This window comes from Pongo abelii, chromosome 3 (genome assembly GCF_028885655.2).
Source record: "Pongo abelii isolate AG06213 chromosome 3, NHGRI_mPonAbe1-v2.0_pri, whole genome shotgun sequence".
NCBI classification, from domain to species: domain Eukaryota; kingdom Metazoa; phylum Chordata; class Mammalia; order Primates; family Hominidae; genus Pongo; species Pongo abelii.
The window spans coordinates 195048505-195075861 of NC_071988.2; the positions used below are offsets into that span (position 1 = coordinate 195048505).

At 37.3% G+C, this 27357-nt stretch overlaps 1 protein-coding gene across 2 annotated transcripts in view; it reads left to right on the forward strand.

The window, feature by feature from the left end:
- The window catches only part of GALNTL6 (polypeptide N-acetylgalactosaminyltransferase like 6), a 1265432-nt gene that overhangs the window by 1005301 nt on the left and 232774 nt on the right, over positions 1-27357 (forward strand). For both annotated transcript variants that reach the window (XM_024246076.2, XM_024246077.2), the window contains one exon: positions 25690-25875. In XM_024246076.2, the coding sequence (XP_024101844.1) occupies positions 25690-25875 (186 nt within the window). The remainder of the gene's footprint in view (positions 1-25689; positions 25876-27357) is intronic.

Here is a 27357-nt window from a genome sequence, read left to right on the forward strand (position 1 = left end):
TTCTCCTTTAGCAATAATCTGTTTGTTTAGCAGTGATAAACCCTGTTCAGCACGTTAGAGAATATTTGTTTCATAATCACTTGGGAAATGAGCTTTGATGAAGAATTATATTTTAGTAGCCCTAAGTATTTACTTATCAAGATTCTTTTAAATCTTTTGACATGTTGAGAGAAGCTTGCTATTAATTATGGATGTACCACAGAAAAGTTAGAAGCTGGTAAGATTGTAGCAAGTCAGATCACTAGGGAAGTTTGTAAGAAGTCTATCATTTCCTTGTAAAATGAAATTTTTTTTAAAGTTGTCATAAATATGTCCTTAGTAATATTTTAGTATTTTCTTTTAAGCAATATAAAGCTATGTTTACATTGTAAATAATTTTTATTTATGGGACAACTAATAACATAGACTAATTTTAAGCTGTAAATATAATTCTATAATTCCTATAGTTGTACAGCAGACAGAAGTAAAGTTTCAGTACATAACCTCATCAGCAAACAGTCTAGATTTTTTTTAAATTAAAACTTCATTCTAAACAAAAACCTGAATCTGACATTTTCCCTTATTAACATTCCTATATTTAATATAAGAAAGCACAACATTATTTTGAATTGCTCTTAGTAAAATATCAAAATAATAATAATTGATATGCGCAGAAGCAGTATTAAAACTTTTTCTTCCAAACCACACATGCCAGTGAGCACCACAATATTAGTTTCCTATTGCTTTTGTAAAAAAATACTATAAATTTAGAGGCTTACAACAACACAAATTTATTATCTTACAGTTCTGGTGGTCAAAAGTCCAGAATCGGTAGACAGGGCAGTATACCTTCTGAAGGCTCTAGAAGAGAATCTGTTTCCTTGACTTTTCCAGCCTGTTATTACTACCACAGCCATCAAATGGAATTATCTAAGAGCCACATTAGAATGAATGAAGGGGCCTTATAGTTAGAAAAATTTCCCTAGAGTGTTTTAAAATTTGCCACCTTTTCCCCACCTCTTTGCATGGAGAAATATTGGGATAGAAAGTATGCTTATAATTTATTGATTCACAATTTAGATGAAGTGCTTGTTTGCTACTTATAAAAATAAAAGTGATCTTTGGGGTAGAAAGCTTTCACAAACATCACTGGGAATGCTAGATGCTACCCCTACGCAGCAAATGCCTGTGGCTAACACTTTCCTTTTGAACCCTATGACAGATGCAAAGGAACCCATCCTAAAAAGGAAGACAAGCTGAGCCAAATACTTACTTGGCAGATCTCGTGTCTTTCTTACTGATACCAGGACATCTCCACAAGGACAGATGCAGTGCCTGGCTTCACTGTCAAGAAAACGATATTATACAAAATGAAATAATATCTGATAGAGAACAGAAAGTAGTTCTTATCCCCAGTATGTTCTGAGAGTTATATCCTTCTGAACTATATGAAAGACAAAAACTGATTATATAAAGTACAAGAAAACCTCTGAAAATTTGTGAATGAAGTAATGATAAATGGGAAGAGATGATTGATTGGTAAGGTCATAATAATTTTATGGAAAAAATGTTCAAGAAACAGCATACTCAGAAGTAGCTTTGCAAGAGGACTTATACTTTCAGAATAGTTTAAATTTTTCAAAATATTTCAGTATTTATTATCTTATTTAAACTAGATTTATTCAGCCTAAATAAGAGAAGGTCAAAAGGAAGATAATGATTTTCTATTGTAAGTAAAGGAAATCAAATTTTAAAAATATGATCATAAACCTGCTAATTAGGGATGTTACACATTTTATGGCTATTTATTGAGGGCCTAATATGTGTCAGGCACTATTCCAGGTACTCGAGTTATAGCATAAAAAAAGTCCTGCTCTCATGAAGCCTAGACCCTAGCAGAGAAAGAGAATAATCACAAATAAAAATGTGTGATATATCAGATTATCATAAGAGTTAGGAAAAATAAAGTAGGGTGAGGGCACAGAGAGTGATGGGGAGATGGGGTGTCTTTCTAAGATTAAATGCATGTGACACTACATGAAAAGAATGTCTAAGTAGTTTTCCAGAGAGAAATTTATTGTAAAGTCTTATGCAGAAGGCATTAATCATCCCCGATCATCTGTTTAGTTAAGGCATGACTTTTACTCTCTGGGGCTTATGTTTTCTGTATGTGAGTTTTTGTTGGTGTTTCTTATAATTTATTTCTTTTCCAGTTGAGGAAACTTTAGGTCTTCAGAAATTAGTGCCAATCCATTAAGATTAAAGGTAATCAATGGTCTTGCTCCTGAAGAATGTCAGAATCATTTAAGGGAAACCTCAGTTCCACTATTTCCTGGTTAACAATTTCATAGATGAATAGAAAGGGGGAATTATGTGCCTTGAATTTTCTAGGAAGAAAAAGGCAATGACTCCAGAATAGGGCTACGAGAGACACTAATGAAAAAAAAAAAAAAAAGTACTTGAACTCCAATTCGCTCTAATCAGCTGGCTGGCTGCCAGTCACAGCAACTGAACTGCTTTAAGAAACTTCAGAAAACATAAATCTTTTACAAATGGGAATCTCAAAGTATTGCTTAAAAGTGAGTAGTTCCCCTTTGGCTGTACCTACATCATTCTATGAAGTAGTTTGCAAAATATAAGTTTTGGTCAAGTTTCAAGTGGAATATAATTATCATGACTCACTTTGTAGTGTAATGAATGCAGTATTTTTTATCCTTCCTATTTTAGGAACTTGGTTAATCTACTTAGGTGTCATGCTGTGGAAGGGAAAGGATTTTCTTGCATCTAATTTAAAAGATTCTGTAATATAAGTGTTTGGCTAAGATTTTTAGTTTTTGTTTTGCATTTTGTTTTGTTTTGATTTTGTCTACTCAGACTAAACCAGCAAACTCTGTCTGGGCATGCCCAAGTTTTCACTCTAAAGACACCAATTCTTTCCCAAACTGTCATGGCCACGTCCCTACTCTCCATGACTGATTCACCAAGAAACAAACTTCAAAGCAGGTAGAGAGAGGTCTTTTTGTATTCTGGAGGGGCACATTCTTGGAAGATGTGCATAATCTATTGGTATGAAGAAGATGTAAAAGGGCGTATTTAAACTAAAAAGAGTATAAATGAAAAGTGATGAAGGTCCAAAATTTTATTGATGTAATTTCTATTTTCACATTAGAGAAATTAAAATTTATGTACATAAGTAGACCAAGCCATGTCAAGTTTCAGTAATTTATCACAAAGTGAACTAGATACAGTTTGAATTGTTCCCCTGAAAAGTTTTATTTTCCTTTTTTCAGGATCAGTTAGCTGTTAGTAATCTCTACCTCTCCCTCCACAAGGACTTTCTATTCTAGGCTGCAGTAAGGCTGCCCACCACTGCTACTGCCATTCAATCTATTTTCCAGAGAAAGTAAATAACAGAACAAGCAGGGGAAAAAACAAAATTCCAGGAAATGCTGCCAAATTGCCCTACCAAGTAACAAAGTTAATGAAGGTGGCCCAGGTGGAGAGAAGTGCAGATTTCAAACCATAATGATCTCGTTCAAAACAAGATCACATTATTTTGAAATTTGGGCTCATTTCTGGAAGCTCACGGTACTGCAATTAACGAATTGTTCCTCTTTTTCTTGTTGTTATTAGAGTGCCAGTTTCCGATACATCAGGGTTTCTTAATCAGGGGCACTTTTGCCATTCAGCCATCATTAGGCAATGTCTGGAGATACTGACACCTAGAGAATAAAGCTTAGTGATGTCACTAAACATTCACAACAGCCCCCATAATAAATGTTCATCAGGCCCAAAATGCCAAAAGCTTTGAGAAAGCCTGGAATAGACCATCCCAAAACTAGTAGCCATTTGGTCTTATGACTTAAAGCAAAGGTTCCCACTATTTGTGTCTCTGCTTCACAGAGGCAATGAGATGTAATACAGAGCTCAAAGTTACTAGAGGAAATCTTGGGAGTCTTCAGTCCATAGGGGGCTAAAATCACCAGGAGGATCAGTGAGGAGCAGACCATGGGAGGGTCTCTGGGGAACAACAGCATTTACAGATGAGGAGTAGAAGAGGAACCTGTCATAGACTCACAGAATCATAAAGGCCAAGCACGAAGTTTCAGAAGTGGTATGTTCGGTGAGACACATTTTAGAATGTGTGTTTGCATTGACAGTGGAGGTCACCACAATAGCAATTTCAAAACAGAAGTAAAGGTGGAAGCCAGATCACAGAACATTAAAGAATAAAGATCATCTTTTCAATAATTTTAGAGACAATAGAAAGTATAATATTTTGTTATTAGATACAGAAAAAATCCATATTTCAAAGAAATATTTTTATTAGTTTATCTGGTACAGAGGAGACTTGAAAATGTTTATAGCTAAAGAGAAGGAGCAGGCTGGGTATGGTGGCTCATGCCTGTAATCCCAACACTTTGTTAGGTTGAGGTGGAAAGATCACTTTAGCCCAGGAATTTGAAACCAGCCTGGGCAACACAGTGAGACCCTGTCTCTACAAACAAACAAACAAAAAACACACAATTAGCTTGGTTGGGTGGCACACACCTGTACTCCTAGCTACCTGGAAGACTGAAGCAGGAGGACCATTTGAGCCCGGGAGTTTAAGGCTGCATGTTGCAGTGAGCCATGCTCATGCCACTGCACTCCAGCCTAAGCTAGAGCAAGACCCTATCTCTAAAAAATAGATAGATAGATAGATGGCCCAGGCGTGGTGGCTCACACCTGTAATCCCAGCACTTTGGGAGGCCGAGACAGGCGGATCAGGAGATCAGGAGATCGAGACCATCCTGGCTAACACGGTAAAACCCCATCTCTACTAAAAATACAAAAAATTAGCCAGGCGTGTTGGCGGGCGCCTGTAGTCCCAGCTACTCGGGAGGCTGAGGCAGGAGAATGCCGTGAAACCGGGAGGCGGAGCTTGCAGAGGGCCGAGATCGCACCACTGCACTCCAGCCTGGGGGACAGAGCGAGACTCCATCTCAAAAAAAAAAAAAAAAAAAGATAGATAGATACATACACACATACATACTTACAAGAAGAGAACTTGAATACATAAGAAGTGATAACTAAGGGAACAAGGTCACAGAGAAGCCAACAAGAGGTGGTGTACAGGGCACAGAAGATAGGCTGGTCTTGTAAGGCAGAACAATACCTCCTCTAGGAGTAGATAAGTGTGAGTATAGATGAAAACCATTTTGTGGATAGGGAAAAGGAAAATGTATTCATTCAATATTTGTTGAGTATCTAAGATACACTGTATTGAAAAAAATTATCTGAGACCATGTTTTTCCTCTGCCCTAACACCACAACAATCATCAACATAGAAGACATTTGTGACGAAATGTGGGGTGTAGTTTTCCCCACACACCAAGTGGTAGACACCAGCTAGATGTCCTTCAATTCAATTCCGAACCTGTCTACCTGGTGATAATGTCAGATCCCACAGGTAGAAGGCTCAGTCCTCAAAACTGTGCCCCATCTCCCAGACAGCCACAGGTCTAGGCCTCTGGAACTTCTGACTAACCAGCTTCAAGTGGGGTTCCCATGACCCCCTCTTTGGGTTCAATCAATTTTCTGGAACAGCTCACAGAACTCAGGGAAACATGTATTTAGTGGTTTGTTATAAAGCAAGCTTGTCCAATCCGTGGCTCACATGTGGCTCAGGACAACTTTGAATGTGGCTCAACACAAATTCATAAACTTTCTTAAAATATTATGAGATTTTTTTACATTTTTTTTTTAGCTCATCAGCTATCATTTGTGTTAGTGTATTTTATGTGTGGCCCAATATAATTCTTCTTCCAATGTGACCCAGGGAATCCAAAAAATTGGACACCCCTGTTATAAAGGATTTTGCAAAAGATACAGATGAAGAGATGTGCAGGGCAAGGTGTGAGGGAAGGGGTGTAGAACTTCCATGCCCTCTCGGGGTGTGTCACTCTCCAGGGACCTCCATGTCTTCAGCTATCCAAAAGCTTCCAGGATCCAGTCCTCTTGGGTTTTTATGGAAGCTTCATGACATCAGTATTCCTTCCCCCAGGATATAGGGCAGGACCCTTCCTGGGAAGGACTTTAGAACCACAATCAGAAAGGTGGGGGAAGATTAGAGTCCTGCCTTGGGGCAGGTAAAAAGAGGATAGGAGAAAGATTCTGTTTCCTAAGGCCTAACACACCCAACATTATAACAAAAGACTCTAACTAAGGCTATGGGAGTTATGAGCCAGGAACCATGGACAAAAACCAACATGTATCATAAGACCACGTGCACCAAGCACTATACTATGGAAATAAAAATGAACAAGACATGGTCCCTGACCTCAAGGAGCTCAGATTCTGTGAGAATCTGAAATAGTTTTTTAACCTCCAATAAAAACCATGAGTCAAAAGCTTCGATTGGTAGAATGAAGAGAGTTGATTAAACAGAAGCCTGAAGACAGGTGAAGTTTATTCATCCAGGGCGTCTGCAGAAAGACCTTTTGGTTCTGAGGGCCCAGCTGAGGCTGAAGGGTTATCTAATTATTGTGGTCCCCATATTCACAAATATATTTTCTTCAGCATTCTTATGGAGTGAGTTGTGTTTCCCCAAAGTCATATGCTGAAGGCCTAACCCCAATGTGACAGTACTTGGAGATTGGGGCATTAAGAATATAACTCGGTTGTTGTATGAGGTCATACAGGCAGACCCCTAATCCCATAGGTGTTCTAGAAATTTTTCTCTCTCTGCCCATGCACACACACACAGGAAAGAACATATGAGGACACAGACAGAAGGCTGCCGCCTGTGAGCCAGAAAGAAGGACCTCACCAGAAACTAACCCCATGGTGCCTTGATCTTGGACTCCAGTTTACAGAACTATGAGAAATAAATGTCTGTTGTTTAAGCACCCAGTATGTAGTATTTTGTCATGGCAGCCCCAGCTGTCTAATAAAAGCATCAGTTCTCACACCTGTAGTCCCAGCACTTTGGGAGACCGAGGCAGGCGGATCACAAGGTCAGGAGTTCAAGACCAGACTGGCCAACATGGTGAAACTGCGTCTCTACTAAAAATACAAAAAAAAATTAGCTGGGCATGGTGCTGCGTGCCTGTAATCCCAGCTACTCAGGAGTCTGAGGCAGGAGAATTGCTTGAACTGGGACCTGGGAGGCAGAGGTTGCAGTGAGCCAAGATCACGCCACTGCACTCCAGCCTGGGCTACAGAGTGAGACTCCATCAAAAAAAAAAAAAAAAAAAAAGCATCAGTTCTTCCACCCGGTCTTAGGAATAGCAAAGCACACAGTAGCTATGATCTAGAGATGAAGTGTGCAGAGAGAATAGGGGATCAAGGAGATCCTCAATACTGGTCCAGATACGGAACCATGGAATTCTTGCTGGATAGAGATGGAACAGACATCCAGAGAAAATGCTGGATTGGAAGAAAATGGAGAAGACAATGTAATGACAGCAAAAGGTAAAGGAACAGAAGGAAGTCAATGATAGAAAACTGTGGTCTGAGATTCAGACACTAGCACTATTATTTCTGTATAATGGACAGTTTAGGGTGAGGGCAAGACACAAGATGTAGGTCTGAGAATAGGTGACTGCAGTGTATGAAAGTAACTGTTACTGAAGTCAAGGAAACAAAGTTTTAAGGTGAGTTACTTAAGTAGATTTTTAAATAACTCAGGCCCCAATATCCTCCATTGAAAAGATAGAACAACCAGTGCACTGATAAACAACAGTGGTGGAGGTAGATGGAGATACACAGCTGGGTGCATGAGTGATTTGGTTTGGATTAGTTTGGCTTATAACTTTAAAATAATCACCTGAAAGTAGCAAAAGGATCCTCCTTTTCTGGTTGAAAAAGATAACGGAATGTGGAAGAATCTGAGTGGTTTCCTTAGAAAATGCTTTAAGAGGGGTTGTAAGTTATGTCCTCTGAAGGGGAGGGTGGGAAGAGTAAGTAGTGGGGAAAAAAGGGTCTGTGGCTTACCCTCTGTTATCCCTTATTTCCTAATCTAAAAAATGAAGATAAATTGTAGAGCAAAGCAGCTCTGCTTCCTACTTTTGGGTTCTATGAAATGCCCCTTTCTGCTTTAACCAGTTTAAGTAAGCCTGTGTTCCTTGTTTAGGAAAAGAAAAAAAAAGTTAATTTCTAATTGAGAAACTAAAAATTATTTGAAACTCATTGTCAGAGAAAACAGCCCAACAAAAGAAAGTGAAAAAGCATGTTGGATTCTGCTCTGCTGATGCCTAGTCTTGGCATTCTACTGAGAGTTCATTTTTGTTAGAAACTGTAACAAGCTCCTAAGTCCTCCATGCAATTATTAGTCTAAGGATCTCACTGCCTAGAGGGCATAAGTTCCAGGAGCCATGGACTGGTTTGGCTTTTCCATGTGGGCAACTCACCCAGGATAACTTAATAATATCAGAACCATTTGAGACATTTCACGATGCTTCTGGTGATAGTTTTAAGTTACATTTCATGAGAATTCATCAAAATCATCAAGTGAAAATAGAAAACATTTCTTAATACAAAATGAGCACAAATAAATGAAGAGTATATTTATGGCCAATAGTATGTAATGTATTGGTAGATTTTCCAAAGAAATCCCCTTAATGTTTAAAAACTACAGTAAAATTAATTACATATACACACATATATATGCATATATCTATATATATACATATGTGTGTACTACATATGTGTGTTTATTCACATATACATATGTATAATTCTATAAGCCAAAAGTATTCATTATATAAATATAGATTAGAAACTAGTAAAAAAGTGAGGAAAAATGAAGTCCTGGAAGTATGGGGTGAGATTTTTCAATATATACTTTCATGTTAAATATTTTACCTGTGAATGTATTGCTTATCTTCCAAAAAGGAAAATGAAAGCATTTAAATATTATAGTCACTAAAGGAAAAAAGATGAGATGAGAGATCAGGGCTTGTTTTAGCATTTTTGATTTCCTCTGGATTCACGATTCACATGACTGCATAGTTAAGCTTTTTTTTTTTTTTTTTTTTTTTTTTTCTTGAAAAGGCTACCCAAGCAGGGATTGTTGTTTTTATTGCTTGGCTGAGTGTTTGGTCAGTTGTTTAGTTTTTAGTTGTGTTTTCATAATAAAGAACCATCTCAGGATTGATTATTCCATGCCTTTTTCTTCCTCATTCCCAAGACTACACCTTCCCTTCCTCCCTCTTTATCTATATAAACATTATTCGTCTAATTCCAGTTCCAGGATCTTCCCTTTCAGAATTTTGTATGCCTCTAACTAAAGTTCCAAGATCTTCCCTTTCAGAATTTGTATGTCATTTGTCTCAATCCCCTAAAATAAAGGAGCCCTATTTAGAGACATTGTCGCCCCATGTGAAAACTTACCATATCCCTGCTTATACTACAACCTACAAGACTCTGAGGACTGCACCCTGTATTTCCAATAGTACTTCTTTGTACCACATTTGTATTACATTTATTTTGTTCACGGGATATTCAAAGAAAAGCATTGCATTTCTAGTATTGACTTTGCTTGGTTTCAGTTTTATTAACTAATGTTTTAATCACTTTTAATGTGTATTATTTTATTCTCATCTTAATCGTGGTGGTAGAAAAAGTAGTCTCAGACTCAAAAATAGGGATTTGGTCTAGCACAAGTTTTCAGAATCAGTCAGAATTTACAGGCTGAATGATCTTTATAAAGTTATAACAAATCCTTCCTGGGAGAGTAGCCCTGATAAAACACTAGCAATGCAGGGCTTGTCTGTCCGAAGAGAGTGGAAAAAATCAAAGTCATGTCTATCTCCATTGCAGCACGCCAACTCACTGCAGTCCCTTCCATAGGTGAACTTTATCAAGTGTGAAAAGCATCCCGGGACCATGGGAGACACATTATTAGCAGGGAAAATATATATCTTTGCTGCAGCTCAAGGAGATGCAGCCCATTCAAATGAAGATAAAGAGGGACAAACAAAAGAATGACAATCGAAAATTTGTTGCTGGACTATCAGTAGAGGAGACACAATGCTGCCCTTTATCATTACTTGTCATGCCAGTGACAGACTATAAAACTCGTACTGCTCCACAATTCTGTACTCGTCACTTTCTGAGCCAACTTTTGCCTTGGCAGATGCTTGGCATGTTTTAGACATATGATTTATTGCCTCATTTAATCAAGCTTGCACAGGCAACAATGATCTATATTTTTGTAAATTACAAATTAGCCAACTTTCACTTATTCTTAGTGACAGAAGTGATATATACGTATATGCATGTATGCATATGTATACACACCTATATGCATGTGTGTGTATGTATTCTCCGAAGAACACCATTTATTTATTGCTTCGTAAAAAAACTTAAATAATGACTTCTATTCCTTCTGCCTGTCCAAGAAAAGGAAATTTATGCAATACTGTAGAACAGAAATGCAGTCATCCTGCATCATTGTTTTTCAGTGTTTATTGTCTTGGGAAAAAACAGCCTAAGCAGATTCCAGTACTAATAAACAGCCCTGCTGTGGAGGTTATTGGCAATTTAAAGGCCATATTACTTCATTTTGCTTTCCGTTTTGCAAATACATTTTACACTCTTTTGGGAATTCCTTCTAAAACTTGGGGGAGCTCTCTGGCTTGACAGTGAAAGGGAACTATTACTCAGCAAATAAGCAAAATATCCTGGAAATAATATTACCCATTTAAAAATGACTCCTTGGACATTGATTAAGTTGAAATGAAGTGCATGTAGGCAATGCTAGTTTGTTGTCTTACCTAGGGAGAGAAATCATTTTCTAGAGTTCAGTGGTAAATAGGCAATTCATTTTGACATAACGAGGAAGAGTGCTGTTAACAGCCAGAGGTCACAAAAAGCAGAGATGAAAAAGACCTATTAGATCATTTTCTCCATTCCCTGGAGAAGAGGGCCAAATTATATTTCATAGTGCTTTTTCCAGTTTAGCTTTCAATTACTCAAGCAAGGGCTTTCACCACTTCAGACTTTTTCCAGGAGCTTTATCTTGCCTCATTACCCCAGCCTTCCTAGATACATTGACAAAGTAAGAATCTTCGTCAGAATCAACCCTGCAGGTGATCACAAAAGTACTCTGTGCTCACAATTAGACCTGTATGTCTCAGAACTCATTTTCTTTTCTCCTTCAATGAATTTCAAAATCATTTCCTTGGTAATAACTCCTTTTGTCCTTCCCTACTCTACCTCTGTGTTCTGTGTTCTTATCACGTCCCTTTCACTCTGAGTCTAAACGAGAGCTATTTCTTGGAAGAATAATCTGAAACAAATTCCTGCCATTTCCAAAGGCAAATGGTCATCCAGAAGAATGCTATTTGGACGGATTACCAAGAACATCTCGAATGAATGAAAAAGAGAAATGAGTTCAAGAGAGAATGAGAGAAGCTGAAGTGGAGAGTGCAAGTTTAGAAAACTCCTTCACAAAATCCCTCGCAAAACGGAGTAGATAAATGAGACAGAAGCTGCAGAAAGGTGGAGATCAAAGAAGGTTTGCTTTCTAGGAGAGAGAGATTGCAACACTTTTATTTGAAGATGGAATGTCTCAGTAGAAATACCAAAAATGACGATGCAGGGAAGAGATGGGACACCTATAGAAGCCATGTTCTTGAGCAGACAAGAAAGGATGAGATCCTGTACACAAATAGAGAGGGTGGCCTTGTGTGGGCGCAGGGATAACTCGTTCATTTTAACAAGAAAAAAGGGAGAGCATATGAAGAGAGGTGCTTATGGGCTTATGGTTTGGCAATTTGGTGGCGTGACTGGTGACCTCAGCTCTCTTTCAAAAAAGAACCGAATGGATTTTATGGCCTTTAACATCCGCTTGGCTGCTGCAAGTTTTCTGACTTCCATAGCAAATGAAGACAAAGTTTTCAGTCTCTTCTTTTTTGAAATAATTTATTTTTAATTTTTGTGGTTACATAGTAGGTATATATATTTACAGGGTACACAAGATTTTTTTGATACAGGCATGCAATGTGTAATAATCACATGGAAATGGAGTATCCATCCCCTCAAGCATTTATCCTTTGTGTTACAAACCATCCAATTACATTCTCTTAGTTATTTTTAAATGTGCAATTAAATTATTATTGATTATAGATTAATCTGCATAGGCTCATACCCTATGATGCACTACTTTTACCTCCAGGAGTATCTCCTAAAGAAAATTACAGATTCAGAAAACATTATTCACAAAAATATAAATTGTATATAATTTATAATATCAATGCTGTGTGCATGTAAACAATCTAAACTTAATAAGGAAAAGTTATGATGTATTTAAAATAATCCATATTATTTTATATAAAATATCTAATACCATGGAAATTTTCAATGTTAGATTTAAAAGAACAAGTACACTTTGAATATAAACCTACACAAAAGCAGGAAAATATGAACAGTGATTGAACAGTGATTGACTTTGAGTGGTAAAACTCAGTGATATTTTTCCCCTTCTTTCCAGTTTCCTATATTTTCCAGGTCTTCTATAATAATTATATAATATTTTATAAGCACCTAATTCCCTGTATTAAGTCTCTTTCTACTTAGAAAATTCCTGATGAATACATTTGGGTTCCAGTTTGCTGGTTTGGTTTATTTTCTCCTGACACATAGTCACTGGCATTTATTGAGTACTTACAATACTCCAGGCACTGTTTTGCTGTGTAGTCTTAGGCAAATTTCTTAAACTTTCTGACCTTCATTTTCCTCATTTGTAAGTAAGAATAATTTTCGTCATCTATAAAACAAGGATTAAATAAGTTAATACATGAATATACCCAAGAATCATGTCTGACAGTATCATAAGCACTCAACACATATAGACACATTTATTATTATGTCCATATATTACTTTGTCATATTTTGCTGCTTATGCTGTTGGTTCTTTTCATCTAAGAATCTAAGACACATTTTTGGTCCTCCTATTACTTTCTTTTATAAATTTTAAACCAAGACAATTCTTACATGATTCTTTTCCTTTTCATGATTTAATAGCATTGTCAAGAAATGGGGCAATGCCTTGAGAGGACACATCTTTAGCAGGTCAATTTTATCAACAAGGGCAGACAGCCCATGGCCTGCATATTTCCTTCTATGTTGCAGTACGAGAATATTATTAAGAACTGGGAGTTTCCGTAGCCTTGGGAATAGGACCAATTCCCGATATTTAATTTAGTTCTGGTCTCATCTAAATTGAAATTTTGTCATAGCATTTTTCTCACGGTAACTGTTTTAGAGGAATTCTTTTCCAATTTGTCTTTATTTATTGTGAAGTCAGGCCAAACCCCACAGGTCTTCACGGCTGTTCTTGTTAGCAGTTATTGGTGACATTAAATCACTAACACACATTATTTTGAGATTGGAGACCCTATCACTCAACCCATGTAGTGCCCTCTCCCATTATTTGGGTAAATTCTTCTGAAAAAAACTGAAGCAAAATAATATGGCCATTAGCGTGCTTGAGTCAGATACTTTTGAACTGGAAAGCAAAGCAGAAATGAAAGTACTTTCAGGAAGGGAAGAGAAGAGATTTTATTGCTCCCATATGATATCTGTGCTGCTATATGGCACCTAAGAGTTTTTGTTTTTCTTTTTTTTTATTTGGAGACAGTCTTGCTCTGTCCCGCAGGTTGGCGCTATGGATCTCGGCTCGCTGCAACCTCCGCCTCCCTGGTTCAAGCAATTATCCTGCCTCAGCCTCCCGAGTAGCTGGGACTAGGTGAACGCCGCTACGCCCGGCTAATTTTTTGTATTTTAGTAGAGACGGGGTTTCACTGTGTTGCTCAGGCTGGTCTGTAATTCCTGAGCTCAGGCCATCCGCCCGCCTCAGCCTTCCAAAGTGCTACGGTTACAGGCGTGAGCCACCACGCCCGGCCTATTTTTTGGTTTCTTTTTCTGAGACAGGGTCTCGCCCTGTCGCCCAGGCTGAATCACGCGATCTCAGCTCACCACAACCTCAGCCTCCTGGGTTCAGATTCTCATGTCTCAGCCTCCCGTGTAGCTGGGACTACAGGCACACACCACCACACCCTGCAAATTTTTGTATTTTTAGTAGAGACAGGGTTTCGCCAAGTTGGCTAGGTAGATCTCGAACTCCTGACCTCAGGTGATCCGCCAGCCTCGACGTCCCAAAGTGTTGAGATTACAGACATGAGCCACCGCACCTGGCCATTTTTGTTTGTTTTTTGTCTCTCCTGAATTATATACTTTTCTTTACTAGCTAAAGATTAATTTTTCCCTTTCTCAGAAATCCTGGCTTTGATTTTTTAAATTACTTTGGAATTTTCTAAAAATAGCTCCAAAGCTCCAGATGAATCTGTAAGTCCCTTAAGTTCAGTGGTGGGTTCTATGCAGCTTGCTAATTTATACATGCAGCGTTGGGTTTTACTGGGGGCCTGTGACTTCCCCTTACTAATAATTTCCTTGATGTGGCTCATATTCACTTGTAATCGTTTAGGTCCGTAGTTCTCATTCCTCATTCTGGTTTTGTCTTTGAAAAACAAGTAACAGAAAATGATTATTTTTATGGGAAAAAACTACTCTTAGTCCCAGTTTTTAGAGATGATCATGGATATGGTTTGGCTCTGGGTCCCCACCCAAATCTCATGTCAAATTATAATCCCCAATGTTGGAGGTAGGGCCTGGTAAGAGGTGACTGAATCTTAGAGGTGGATTTTTCATGAATGGTTTAGCACCATGCCTTGGTGCTGTTCTCATGATAGTGAGATCTCATGGGTTGTTTAAAAGTGTGTAGCACCTTCCACCTCACTCTCTCTCTCTTGCTCCTACCCTGGCCACGTGATGTGTGTGCACCTGCTTCACCTTCTGCTGTGATTAAGTTTCCTGAGGCTTCCCTAGCCATGCTTCTTGTATAGCCTATGGAACTGTGAGCCAATTAAACCTCTTTTCTTTATAAATTTCCCAGTCTCCAGTACTTTTTTATAGCAAGGCAAGAACAGACTAATACTAAGTCATTAAGTCAAATTGTCTCCCAAAAGGTTACTTATCCAAGCTATGAATGTGCGTGTACAGGTAAAAATAACCAGCAGTTAACAGTAAAACAGTTTAAAAACTATATAAGCTGATGTTTGGCAAAATATAATAAGAAGGTGGTGAAGTAGTTGGAGATTTGTGAAATTTATAAATGGGATTTTTCCTCTAAAGGCTTTAGAGAGAAAAATCATAAATATACTGGTTCTTTTTATCATTTTTCTTTGTTAAACTAATTTTAAAGTAGTTTCTTCATATCTCAAGACAAACAATCTTGTAAAATGTTCATTTCTGACAGTCTTAAAGATTAAAGGGACTACTGAAAGATAAGAAGTGGGTTTTCTTAGAAGAATGGGAAAAAGATAAGATATTTAATAGGTACATTGGTAAGTATGGGGGATTAGCTAAGATAATTAAGTTGAATGTTATTCAGCTCCCTGATACCTGATATGATTGATAATGAAAGGAAGGCTAAGAGCGGGCACAGATCTCAATAGTCACTAGATGCAAAGAGCAGACCACACTGCTAAGATGAGAAGAGATGAGGCATGCAGAGAAGAACTGGCACAGACATATGCAAGTCTAATGTTAAGTACTCTATAGTCACATAGATTTAGACTGGAAGCTGGGAAGTTTTCAAACAAGCTATTCTTGATTAATCTATACTGCAGTGGGGGAAAAAATTACAAGTTCAGGAAGTTTTTCTTGTTAATAACTTTGGTCCCAACACTTTGATGTCTATGCATGCCATTAGCTTATTTTGATAGCTACTATGTTCTATATTGAAAGCACTTGTCATTCTCATTACTCAGACTTTTCTTTCTGTGTAGAATATTGGGTATTTAGTGGATTGGGAAGAGTTATTTTGGGGAATTTTTTATAGCAGATAGTTCTCAAAATTTTTGCTGGAGATTTCCTCCACATTCAACCAAAATTTATCTATATATACATTTTACAAAAAGAGTCAAAAGGACGTTAAAACTGAGTAGACACCCTTGTGTACTGTTGCTGGGAATGTAAAATGGTGCAGTCACTATGAAAAATAGTATGGTGGTTCCTCAAAAAATTAACAATAGAACTACCATTTGATCCAGCTATTCCACTTCTGCATATATGCCAAAACAACAACTGAAAGCAATCTCTTGAAGAGATATGTGTACACCCGTGTTCGTAGCAGCATTATCCACAATAGCCAAAAGGTGAAAGCAACCAAAATGCCCACCAACTGATGAATGGATAAACAACACGTGGTATATAAATACAATGGAATATTCATTCAGCCTTAAAAGAAAGATAATTCTGACACATACTACAACATGGATGAACCTTGAGGACATTGCACTGAGACAAGTAAGCCAGTGACATAAAGACAAACTGTATGATACCACAGATATGAGTTATCTGGAGTAGTCAAACTTGTAAAAGCAGACGGTATAATGGTGGTTGCCTGAAGCTGAGGGGAGAGGGAAATGGGGAGTTGTTGTAATGGTTTTAGTTTTGCAAAATCAAAAAGTTATGGAGGGTAATTGCACAACAATGTGAATATGCTTAACACTACTGAACACTTAAAAATGATTAAGAAGGCAAATTTTGTATTACATGTATTTTACCACAATTTTTTTTAACAACAACAACAAAGAAAAACTGAATGGGTGAAATGAAGAAGTGATCTAAAAGAAGTTAGAGATTTGTTCTCCTATGTCAACATTCACAATTCAAATGTTATCTGTATAGAGTTTTTTTCTTTAAAAGACTACATTATGTGGTATATTTTCCTAGAATTAAACTACTTTGTAACATTTACTGAGTAAAGCCTTAATAGTATCTTTGGCAAAATTCTTAAATATTTTTAGGGTCAAATAGTAGAATACTGAACCACCAACTTTGTGTAATGCTGATGGTAAGATATTTACATTTGGGCATTTGAACTGAATTATCAAGTACTTTGCACAAATAAAGTTTGTAATCTATATAGCCTATTCTTTTGCAATACATAGAATGTTTAAATTTAATAAAAGTACTGAATGATTAAAAATCAGAGACATTTCCATTGTTATGAAAATTGATTGATTATGGTAAGTTCAAAACAGCAACAGTATTTCATAGACAGACCTCTGAGTTTTAACCATTTTCTGTTTACATCTTTCTTTTTCTTTGAGGTAAAAGTTATGTCATCAGAAAAATAAGATATAGATAAAATAATTTGGAATTATAGTTAATTTTATATTCCCTGATTTGGAGAAAATACAAAGTTCTTATTCTAGATTCATGTAAACAGAACAATTATAAACTATAAATTCTACTCAGATTACTTCATTTTCATTTAATCTCGGAAGACCTTTAATTACAACTATTTTTGAAAAATATAAAATGCTTAGAAAAAATATATAATTAAAACATCAGACAAAACCAGTTCTTAAATAGTTCTTAAGAAAATACTGTGGAAAGGGAAAAATAAAATTCAAATATTTCCTTTCTAACTGAGTATGCATTACCTTTTCAAAATTGAAATAATGAAGTAATGAATGTGCAAATCAAATTTGTAATTAATTAGCTGAAATAAAAGCTTCATTGCAGATATGCTACATTTTTTGTATAGGTGGTGTTTAGCCTATTACCAAAATGCCAAAATATTTTGTGTAAAATAATCAATTATTTGCCTCTTCCCAAATGCATTCTAAGAGTAGATGCTCTATAAATACATAAGATGACAAAACAAATAAATCTTTTAACTATAGCTCTCTCTCCCCCTACCTCTTACACATTGTCTTTTTTCTGAAAAAGGTCTTAACTTCTTTATGCATGGTGGCACCAATAATCTTTTTTTCATTTCAGGGACCTTATCTATAAGGTATTACCCACATAACTTTGATATATGAACCTTTTATAGAAAGAAGAACTCACCCATGCACAATCCTAAACTTGGGAAAAAGCTTTCCACAAGGCACACAGGGCACTAGGTCTGGGGCTGTTTACTACTCCGTAAGGGGCCATGCCATGGTGAATACATAGGTGCTGTGTTCCAGATTAAGACTTGGTGTTTTGTTTCTTTTTTGTTTCTAATATTTTCTTCAGAACTATTATACATTCAAAGCTATCCTCAAAATATATACAGTTGCCCCTTGAACAACAGGGGTTTGAACTGTGCAGGTCCCCTTATGCATGGATTTTCTTCTGTCTCTGCCACCCCTGAGACAGCAAGACCAACTCTTCTTCTTCCTTCTCCTCAGCCTACCCAACATGATGATAAGGATGATGACCTTCATGATGATCCACTTCCACTTAATAAACAGCAGATATATTTTCCCACTTAATTGGTTGCCACGTTTCTTAAGTGTCTCTTAATATTCAGGATTCCCTTTCCACTTCTTTTTATCCTTATAATTTATTTATTGAAAAAAATCAAGCCCTTGGTCCTGAGGAATTTCCCATCGTTTGGATATTGCTAATTGTGTTCCTGCTGTGTCCTTTAATATATTCTCCAATCCCTTTATATCCCATAAATCTGTAGTTATGTGGCAGGCCAAGTATCACTAATGGCTGAACAGGCAGGCCTCCGTAACAACAGTTTCAGCACTAGCTGAGTGGTTAAGTTAAATATTAAAGCTGAAAGAGCCAGTGCTTTTATACAAAGGCTGGAATGTAACAAAAGCCCACCAAGAGTTTTGCCTAGGCCTTTCTTGGGCCTTGAAGCACGACAAGATAATAAAAGAATTCTTAACAGGACCTGTTTAGGATTAAACAAGTTTTTATTGGGGGTCTGAAGAAACTCCCCAGACCTCCACAAACAAGTTGTATTGAGAGTCTAAAGGAACTCTTCAAACTTCCATGATTTAACAGGAGACAAGATAAGGGGGCCGGGCGCAGTGGCTCACACCTGTAATCCCAGCACTTTGGGAGGCCAAGGTGAGTGTATCACTTGAGGTCAGGAGTTTGAGACCAGCCTGGCCAACATGTTGAAACCGCATCTCTACTAAAATAAAATAAAATTAAATTAAATTAACCAGGCATGGTAGTGCATGGTTATAGTCCCAGCTACTCAGGAGGCTAAGGCAGGAGAATCACTTGAACCTGGGAGATGGAGCCTGCAGTGAGCTGAGATCACACCACTACACAACAGAGTGAGACTCCGTCTCAAAAAAAAAACAAACAAACAACAACAACAACAAATGGGTAATCACCCCCGGCACCTGGAACCATCTAGATTAAGTAAATTTACTGAAGCTCCAGAGGAAGGTCTTCAAAATTCAGACCTTAGTTATAGATTAGAAGAAGTTAATGACTTACGTTTTTAGACGAATGCACACTGACATGTAGACATATAGCTCGGATGGTATATAAGCTCTGAAAAACTTCGTAATTTTGAGTTGGTCTGGCAATATTTTCTAGGCCTGGTTACAGATTGTACCCAATTACAGGAATAAAGTCTCTTCTTTCCCAGTTCATCTGCATCTTGTTATTGGGCAGAAAGAATAAACAGCCTGATGCTTGGACTGTTCTGGGAACAGTTATACCTAAAGCTGGGGTCCCCAACCCCTAAGCAGCAGACCAGTACCCATGTGTGGCCTGTTAGGAACCTGGCCACAGCAGGAGATGAGCAGCAGGTGAGTAAGGATTACCACCTGAGCTCTGCCTCCTGTCAGATCAGCAGTGCCGTTAGATTCTGATAGGAGCCGAACTCTATTGTGAACTACACATGTGAGGGATCTAGATTTTGCGCTCCTTATGAGAATCTAATGCCTGGTGATCTGAGGTAAAATAGTCTCATCCTGAAACCATCCCTCCCCAGCCCCCATAGAAAAATTGTCTTCCATATAACTGGCCCCTGGTGCCAAAAAGGTTGGGGACCACTTATCTAAAGAAATGATTAAATTCAGATTCAATACATTTGACAAGAATACTTCATAGGTGGTGATGTGTCTTCCTATCAGGAAACACATAATAAGTGATTATCACTCTTTGTGTGATGTTAGCAGCCTGTAATGGTTTGATCCATTAATTCATTAGGAGTTGCAAAAGGGTGACATTCTAATTCTATCTTTTTTTCTTTTTATATTAACAAAAATATATTTTGTCTATTTATTTAAGTTTTTTCCCAGCTATTTCCCAAATAACTTATGATGCTTTGCATATTCAAAGAATACAAATAAGACATCCAGAGATAGAACTAGCTGAAATCATACTAGAAGCAATTAAACATGGTTTCAATAATTCTGTTCCTTTCTTAGATGGACTTTTTTTGTGCTCCAGAGATAATTGTGAAATGCCTATAGTCAAATGCTATCAAAAGGGACTGATTTGGTGTGTTCTACTAGGACATGAAGAGATTGACAATTTTCTGGAATTTAACTAGAGACTTAAAATATTTATGTTTCTCCAGTGTAAAGAATATAGAAAATGTCTTTATAGGCCTGCTAAGTAGAAAGTTATCCTTAACATTTCCACGTGCAGTCAAAATATATACATGACATATGCCAAGTAGATTAAAAAATTTAAGAATATCTTATATTCTTTACTTGTAAAGTATTCCTATCACTCTGGTAAAAACCTCAAAATACCCAGAATAAGAGTTTCACTTAATAGTATATTCTTGTTGTGTAAGGATTAACCAGCAAATTTTAGATATGTTTGTTTCTGTGTATTTATAATCCATTACATTTCAGAACTCATAGCTAAGTATCACCCATAATAACTAGCACATATTCTACATGATCTTATGGCAATCAGCCAACACCAAAGTATAAACATCAAAGAAATTTCCTCACCATAGGTGTGTACTTAAACATAGAAATCCATATCTCCAGATCAATAGTGTATCCTGGCCCCTCTTGCTCTCTCTTTGAGATGTAAATTAGGAAATTCAAATGAAACAGAAAGAACTAAGCAACTAGTGGCTGGGCCTCCATACCAGCTGCTGAGCCTGGGGCAGCGGTTGGCATGACCTTTAGTGAGTCTTCCACTTAGCAATGTCCCGGCCAGGCTCTCTAATACTGCTGGTCACTAGCTTATCAGCCCCCTCGGGAACAATCCCTCAAAGCTTTCTAAACTGTGACTGCATTTTTCTGACATAATAAGCATAACTTATTGAACAGATTTAAATCTTTGATGAACTAACAGTGCTTCAAAGTCATTATTCTGACATTAGTGGCAGTTTCATAGACAGTGAACTGTACAAGATCAGATGGATCCCATAGTGACCAGAGAAAATGCCCTTGAGTTTGTTTTTTGACTAGCCCTGTGGTACATATTCACTTTATTTTGATTTGTCTCTTTCAAAAGTGAGACATAGCCAAAAGAAAACACCAAAATACCAACCACTGGGATGCTTTTAAAAGGAAAAACTAAGGATTTGAGGGGACTGAATCTACTCAGTAAGTAAAATGTCACAAGGGAAATTATAGAATTAGAAAACTAGAAGGAATAATTGAGATGAGCCAGTCATACGCCCTTCATCTTATAGCTGAGGAAAATGAGGTCATATGGTGTGAAATGACTTACCCAAAGTCACCCAGCCAGTCAGCAACAGGACTAGGACTCATGTCTTTGACTCTTCTGACTATGCAAATTGCTGAAGGTTAGTATTTTTGGTGTTTAGTTGCTTCCCTAAACACTAAATTCACTAATGAATGGTTATTCTCCACATAAATGTATGGCACATGAGTAAAATCTCTGAAAAAAAGGGAAAATACATTCTACAAAACTGCTAAATTTGGTATTCACAGTAACATGACGTCAAAATTTCATTGGAATACAACTTTTTATCTCATTATTCCCTCACAGTGACACAATAAGCCCTGGCAAAAACTGCTATTTTTGAAGTTGTATTCATTTTTCCATATCATCAGGATATACTGGTGCTCAGTGGATTTTAACAGTAATTATTCACTGGTTGTCTGGACCATGGACCAAAAAAATTATACAGAGTTTTGCAAATGTCTCAAAGTCACTAGGCAGATCTACCTGGCTTATAAATAAAACCCGTAAATTTCCTTGGTATTATTTAAAATTAAAGAAGTTCAAAAGTGATCTTCAAAAATGCAATACTTGAATTAAAATAATAGAAAATTATGTTTAAAATCATGTTAATAATATTTTAGAAATGAATCTAAACCCTCTCCAGAGAACCCTTGACTAAAATATGGTCTTTTGTCTGACATTTGCTTCAAAATAAGAGAAATGGGGGGAGTAAATTGGCAAATAGATGGGGCGCAACTGACCATGGGTTAATGGCTGTTGGGGCTGGATGAAGGATATTTTTAAAAATAGGAGTAATAGTATCTAATTTTATGTATGTTCAAAATTCTCCATAATAAAAGTTTTAAAATAAGAAAAAAAGAAAAATGAATCTAAACTCTGTTCAGACCAAAGAAAGGCAAAATATTTTTAATTTAAAGCCATCTCTACCATCTTCAGTAAATCCCTTGTATGAGAGTTTTATTTGCTAATTAGACTGATGATACCTGCCTTCATCATGAGTTATGGGTAATTGGATGTTACAATGAACTACTAAGAGAGAAAGGACCCCTGAAAGTGCAGTCAACCAGATCATTATCTGAGGCAGAGCAAGCTAATTATCACCATAAAGTTCAAACCAGAAGAACTGATCTAAACATCTAATGGACACTATTGAAGGGTCAAACCCCTTATGCTCAGTGAATTCACACTAAACAATCTTTTTAGTAAATTAAAATGGGCTTTGATATAGGAAAAATATGCAGTATCAGAAAATGTGTACAGAAAAATAAAAAACATGTAGAGACAGTCCTCACTGAGTTCTAGAGAATTTCCTATAAACCAAAGAATATGAAAGTCTAAATCCAAAGTTGGGACAACCATTCTCAGGTGACTTAACCCTTTGACTCTCACTTTGGAAGACCTGGGAAGTTAGAATATTCTAGAACAACTCCCTGTAATGGAGCTATAGGAAATTACTCATTTCTCCTCCTCTCTCCCAAGAGAGGCCCCTTTAGTCCTTGGGTGTCAGGGAGGAAAAACGTAAATGCATCTTGAACTGCTGAGGTGGTACTCATAGTGTGACATTTGACAAATGAGTAGTGAAGGAGAAAAACATTTTAGTGGGCCTAACAAATATTGATGATCTGTGTTTAGTCCCCAGTGGCTGTTGAAACACTATTTCCATGAGATAATATCTTCTGTGGTCGAAACAACCGATTTACAATTAAACATATAGAATGCCACTTGTTTATAAATTGATGATATGGAAAGATTTCAATGCCTAAATAAATTACAGTAATGAGATTATAAAGTTTTCTTAAATATTTATTATTGTGGGTAATCCTGGCAGCACATGGCCCTTTCAAGACGCTGACACATAACGGCGTCCTTGAATTGGTCACTCATCCTTAGTCATTGCCTTTGATTGTGCAGTGGTGTCATTTTTGTCTCCTTTAGTCCCCTGGCAAAAGAGTAAAGCTGCAGTCTTACACACAGGCAGTGTGTTGTATAGCCGATAGAATCTTTCTTTGCAGCTTGCACACAGTGGAGAAGGGAGGCCATCATGTTGGGGAGCACTGAGCAGAGGGGCAGGAGCAAAGAGGCACACAGTAGAACTTGCCTCCTGGTTGAGATAGCACAATACTGCTTATATACTCTTATTTGTTAGTCTGTGGCTTGCCAAAACTTCTTCCTTTAATTTTCAAGATTTACAAGATGATGAATTATCAAAATCTCACCAGGCAAAAGAAAATTCTAAATTTTTTGTCATTCGGGCTCAGCATTCAAAGGCATTTCTTCAGATAAAAATGCTGTTTTTATTCATACATACAAGCGACTTACTAGTGTTCCATTATTGGCTTAATATATAAATGTTTGTTGAATGAACACTGACCAGTCTCACTCAAGTCTAATTCAAAGCTTGACTGTCCACCACATTCTAGAAGGAAAAAACAATCCCCTAAATCCTTTATGTTTTATAGGTGAGGCTATTCAGGCTTTGAGAGTTTGCATGACCTACTCATATGTATCACCATTGTAGACCTCCCTCCCAGGCCTACTCTGATTCCAACCCTGGAAAAAGAGTTTGCTTTTCATAGTCTGATCTTCATATCCGTGTTACTTACATGAAGAACAAAATAGAGGGGAACATATTTTGAGCTAAAACACTCTCATGGAAAATCCCATCTGTATTTGTTTGTTTGTGTTTGTTTTTGTTTTTGTTTTTTTGGAGACACAGTGTCACTCTACTGCCCAGGCTGGAGTGCAGCAGTGTGATCTCAGCTCACTGCAACCTCCACCTCCCAGGTTTAATCAATTCTCCTGCCTCAGTCTCCCAAGTATCTGGGATTACACGCACCTGCCACCACGCCCAGCTAATTTTTGTATTTTTAGTAAAGACTGGGTTTCACCATGTTGGTCAGGCTGGTCTTGAACTCCTGAAATCAGGTGATCCACCCACCTCTGCCTCCCAAAGTGCTGGGATTACAGGCATGAGCCACCATGCCCGGCCCCATCTGTATTCTTTTACAGTGAAAATTAGAAAGCCAAATATTGTTTTCATTGACCCATTTGTGAAACATAGGACAGTCAATAAAAAGGGAAATTAAGATTTTATAAAACTACACTAGTTAATAAGAAATGAGAATGAACCTCTTTGCACAGAGAAACTCCAATACAGAGTAATTCTGACATCTGTTACATTGGATAGCAGGAAGGAATCACAAATCCTACATGAATCCCTATTGCTACAGATCATGCGAAGAGACTTAATAATATTGCCTTTGATTGAAGACATGAAGAGAACGTTTGACAAGTGAAAAATACAGAGCATACAGCATACTAAGATTCCACTTCAATGAATACTAGACTATACCTGTCAGAGATTCCAATAAAACCCTCATAATGTCTTAGATAGGGCAGAATGAAAGCAGAGGATATAAAATATATAAGTACATAACCCCAGAAAGGCAGCAAATGCTCTTATTTGACATAATAAGAACTGAGAGCTTGATGCATTTTGTCACAGACAGTAGGAAATATTTTATTCTGTGAATAAATTATCTGATTTGATTTTGTTTCCACTATTTGTTTTTAATTAGGCAGGAAACATTTCCAAATTTAAATAGCTAAGAAATATTTCCAAATCTTTAATAGGTAAGTTCCAAAAGACTGTATAGTATTTCATCTGCAGCCAGTCGCCTTTCCACTTCAAATCAGAAGCCAAATGCTAAACTTGCTTGCTACTTTGCTGTTAACTTGTGGGGGAAAAAATCTGTTTGGTTCTTGTTGATATGACAGATATTTATCTTTCCTATTGTTTTACGTACATTATTTTCAATACACAAAATACTAGGCAAAGCCTTGCTGTAAAGAGCTCTTTTGTTGGAAAAAGCCCATTTCCAAGATTTTCATCTGACTTTACCCAGCAGGACCAGAGGGCAGAAGCCCATCTTTGGAGTGTTGGCTAGGATTACACGCTGCGGCTGTCAGCCAGCAGTAACTGCATAACAGACCTCTGGCATGTCAGTGACTTTTGTGTTCAAAAAAGGGCAATATTTGCAGTTTACAAAGCACTCTGGAAAGTGTAAGATCTAAAAATCTTGCTAGTATCTCCCATCTAGATGAGGAGACGAGAATGTTACCCCAGGATTCATCAGTCACATACTCTCTGTGCACAAACAACCGTGAATAGTTCAGCTGCAACTAATGTTTTGCATTTTTTCTATGCATTCTCTACTTCCTAACTAGAACACCTGAAGGATAAATTGGAAGAATACATGGCCAGATTTTCCAAAGTGAGGATTGTTCGCACCAAGAAGAGAGAAGGACTCATCCGGACCCGTCTCCTGGGGGCATCTATGGCCAGAGGAGAAGTCCTGACGTTCCTGGACTCCCACTGCGAAGTCAATGTGAACTGGCTGCCCCCGCTCCTCAGTGAGTACAGGTTGCTAAGCACCATCCTGGGATGCCTCAGGGGAAGTGAGCGGTTTGCTTCTATTTAGTTTGCAATCAACAAACACTAGAGGTCCCTTCTACAAGTTTTCCAGTAGAAGCCTTGAATTTTATATTTACCACTGCTAAAAACAGTTTACTAGGTAAATGTTTTAGGCAGTATTCTAGGTAATGCCATAAAATTGGCATTTTAAATAATATCAACTTCAATCTAACTTACAGTTTAAAAAAAGATTTCATTTATCTTAGATATCCTCCTTTAGCGTAATCAAATTCACTGGGTGAACACTAAAAGAATAAAGTGTCCCAAAACTCTTTTATAGTCCTGTAACTATGGCAAGATTAAAATACACACACACACACACACACACACACACACACATTGAACAAGTATTACAGGATTGTTAAGAAAAGAGGAAGGAAAATTATTCATCCCCAGAATACAGTTAAAGTATAAGCACCTTGACATTTTCTAGGATTTAAAATGTCGTTTCTTTTCTGTTATTCTCTCCACTTCTGGCACCATCCTATAGCCCTAAATATACAGTTGTTTGTATTTACATAGATTCCTTCTAACACAGTGCAGCTGTCCAGGTGTTATGTCTTAAATGCTCACAATATGGCTAAGCTGAGGGAAAGAAGATTATGTCATAACACACTTGAACTGTTAGAAACACAAAAGAACTGAAAGTAATTTAAGCTAGAAAACATACGTGTGGTTCAGTTCAAGCTTCATTACTTTTGTTTTAAAACGAAGTAAAATATAAAGTCCAGTTGTAGATAGGAAATAAATTGTCAGCTCGAAAAAAAAAAACCCTCCTTCTAAAAAGTTCTTGGTGCACACATTGTGTTCTCCTTTCCGACTTTGCTAAATCAACTTTTATTGTAAAAATATCCCTGGCCTTGGAACTAAAGTCACTAGCAACTGCCTTCACAATAGCTGTCTCAGAAAGAACAATTTGCTATTGCCTACTGTGTAGGTTTTCAGCAAGAACCAGCAAAGCTCTATTAGTAAAAGATGGGCGGGGTGAGGGGAATCAATTTAAACTGTGTAGGATTTAAAACAGGAAACAACCAGCACCCAACACCCTCCACCACATTGCCCAGCCACATACCCCTGCACAGGTGACTGCCCAGTTATCCTAATCAACTGAATGTTTCAGTGCCCCTGCAGTCAGAGACTCCTCTGAACCTTTAATTAAAAGTACCTTGTCCAAGGACACAGCAATTTAGAGCTTCATCAGCAACAGTGAGATTCCTTCAAACAGAATTTGACCTATATGGTGTTGAATACTCAAGGAAGTCAGCAAAAGGCCTAATTTATTTATGAACCAAAGCAAATCCCTAAATGCCAATTATTGAGTCTCTGATTGTTCACTATGAATCTAACTAAAAAGAAGAAGATAGAAAAAAAAAAGAGTAAGAGAAACCCACAACCCACATTTTCCCATTAAAGTATTTCAT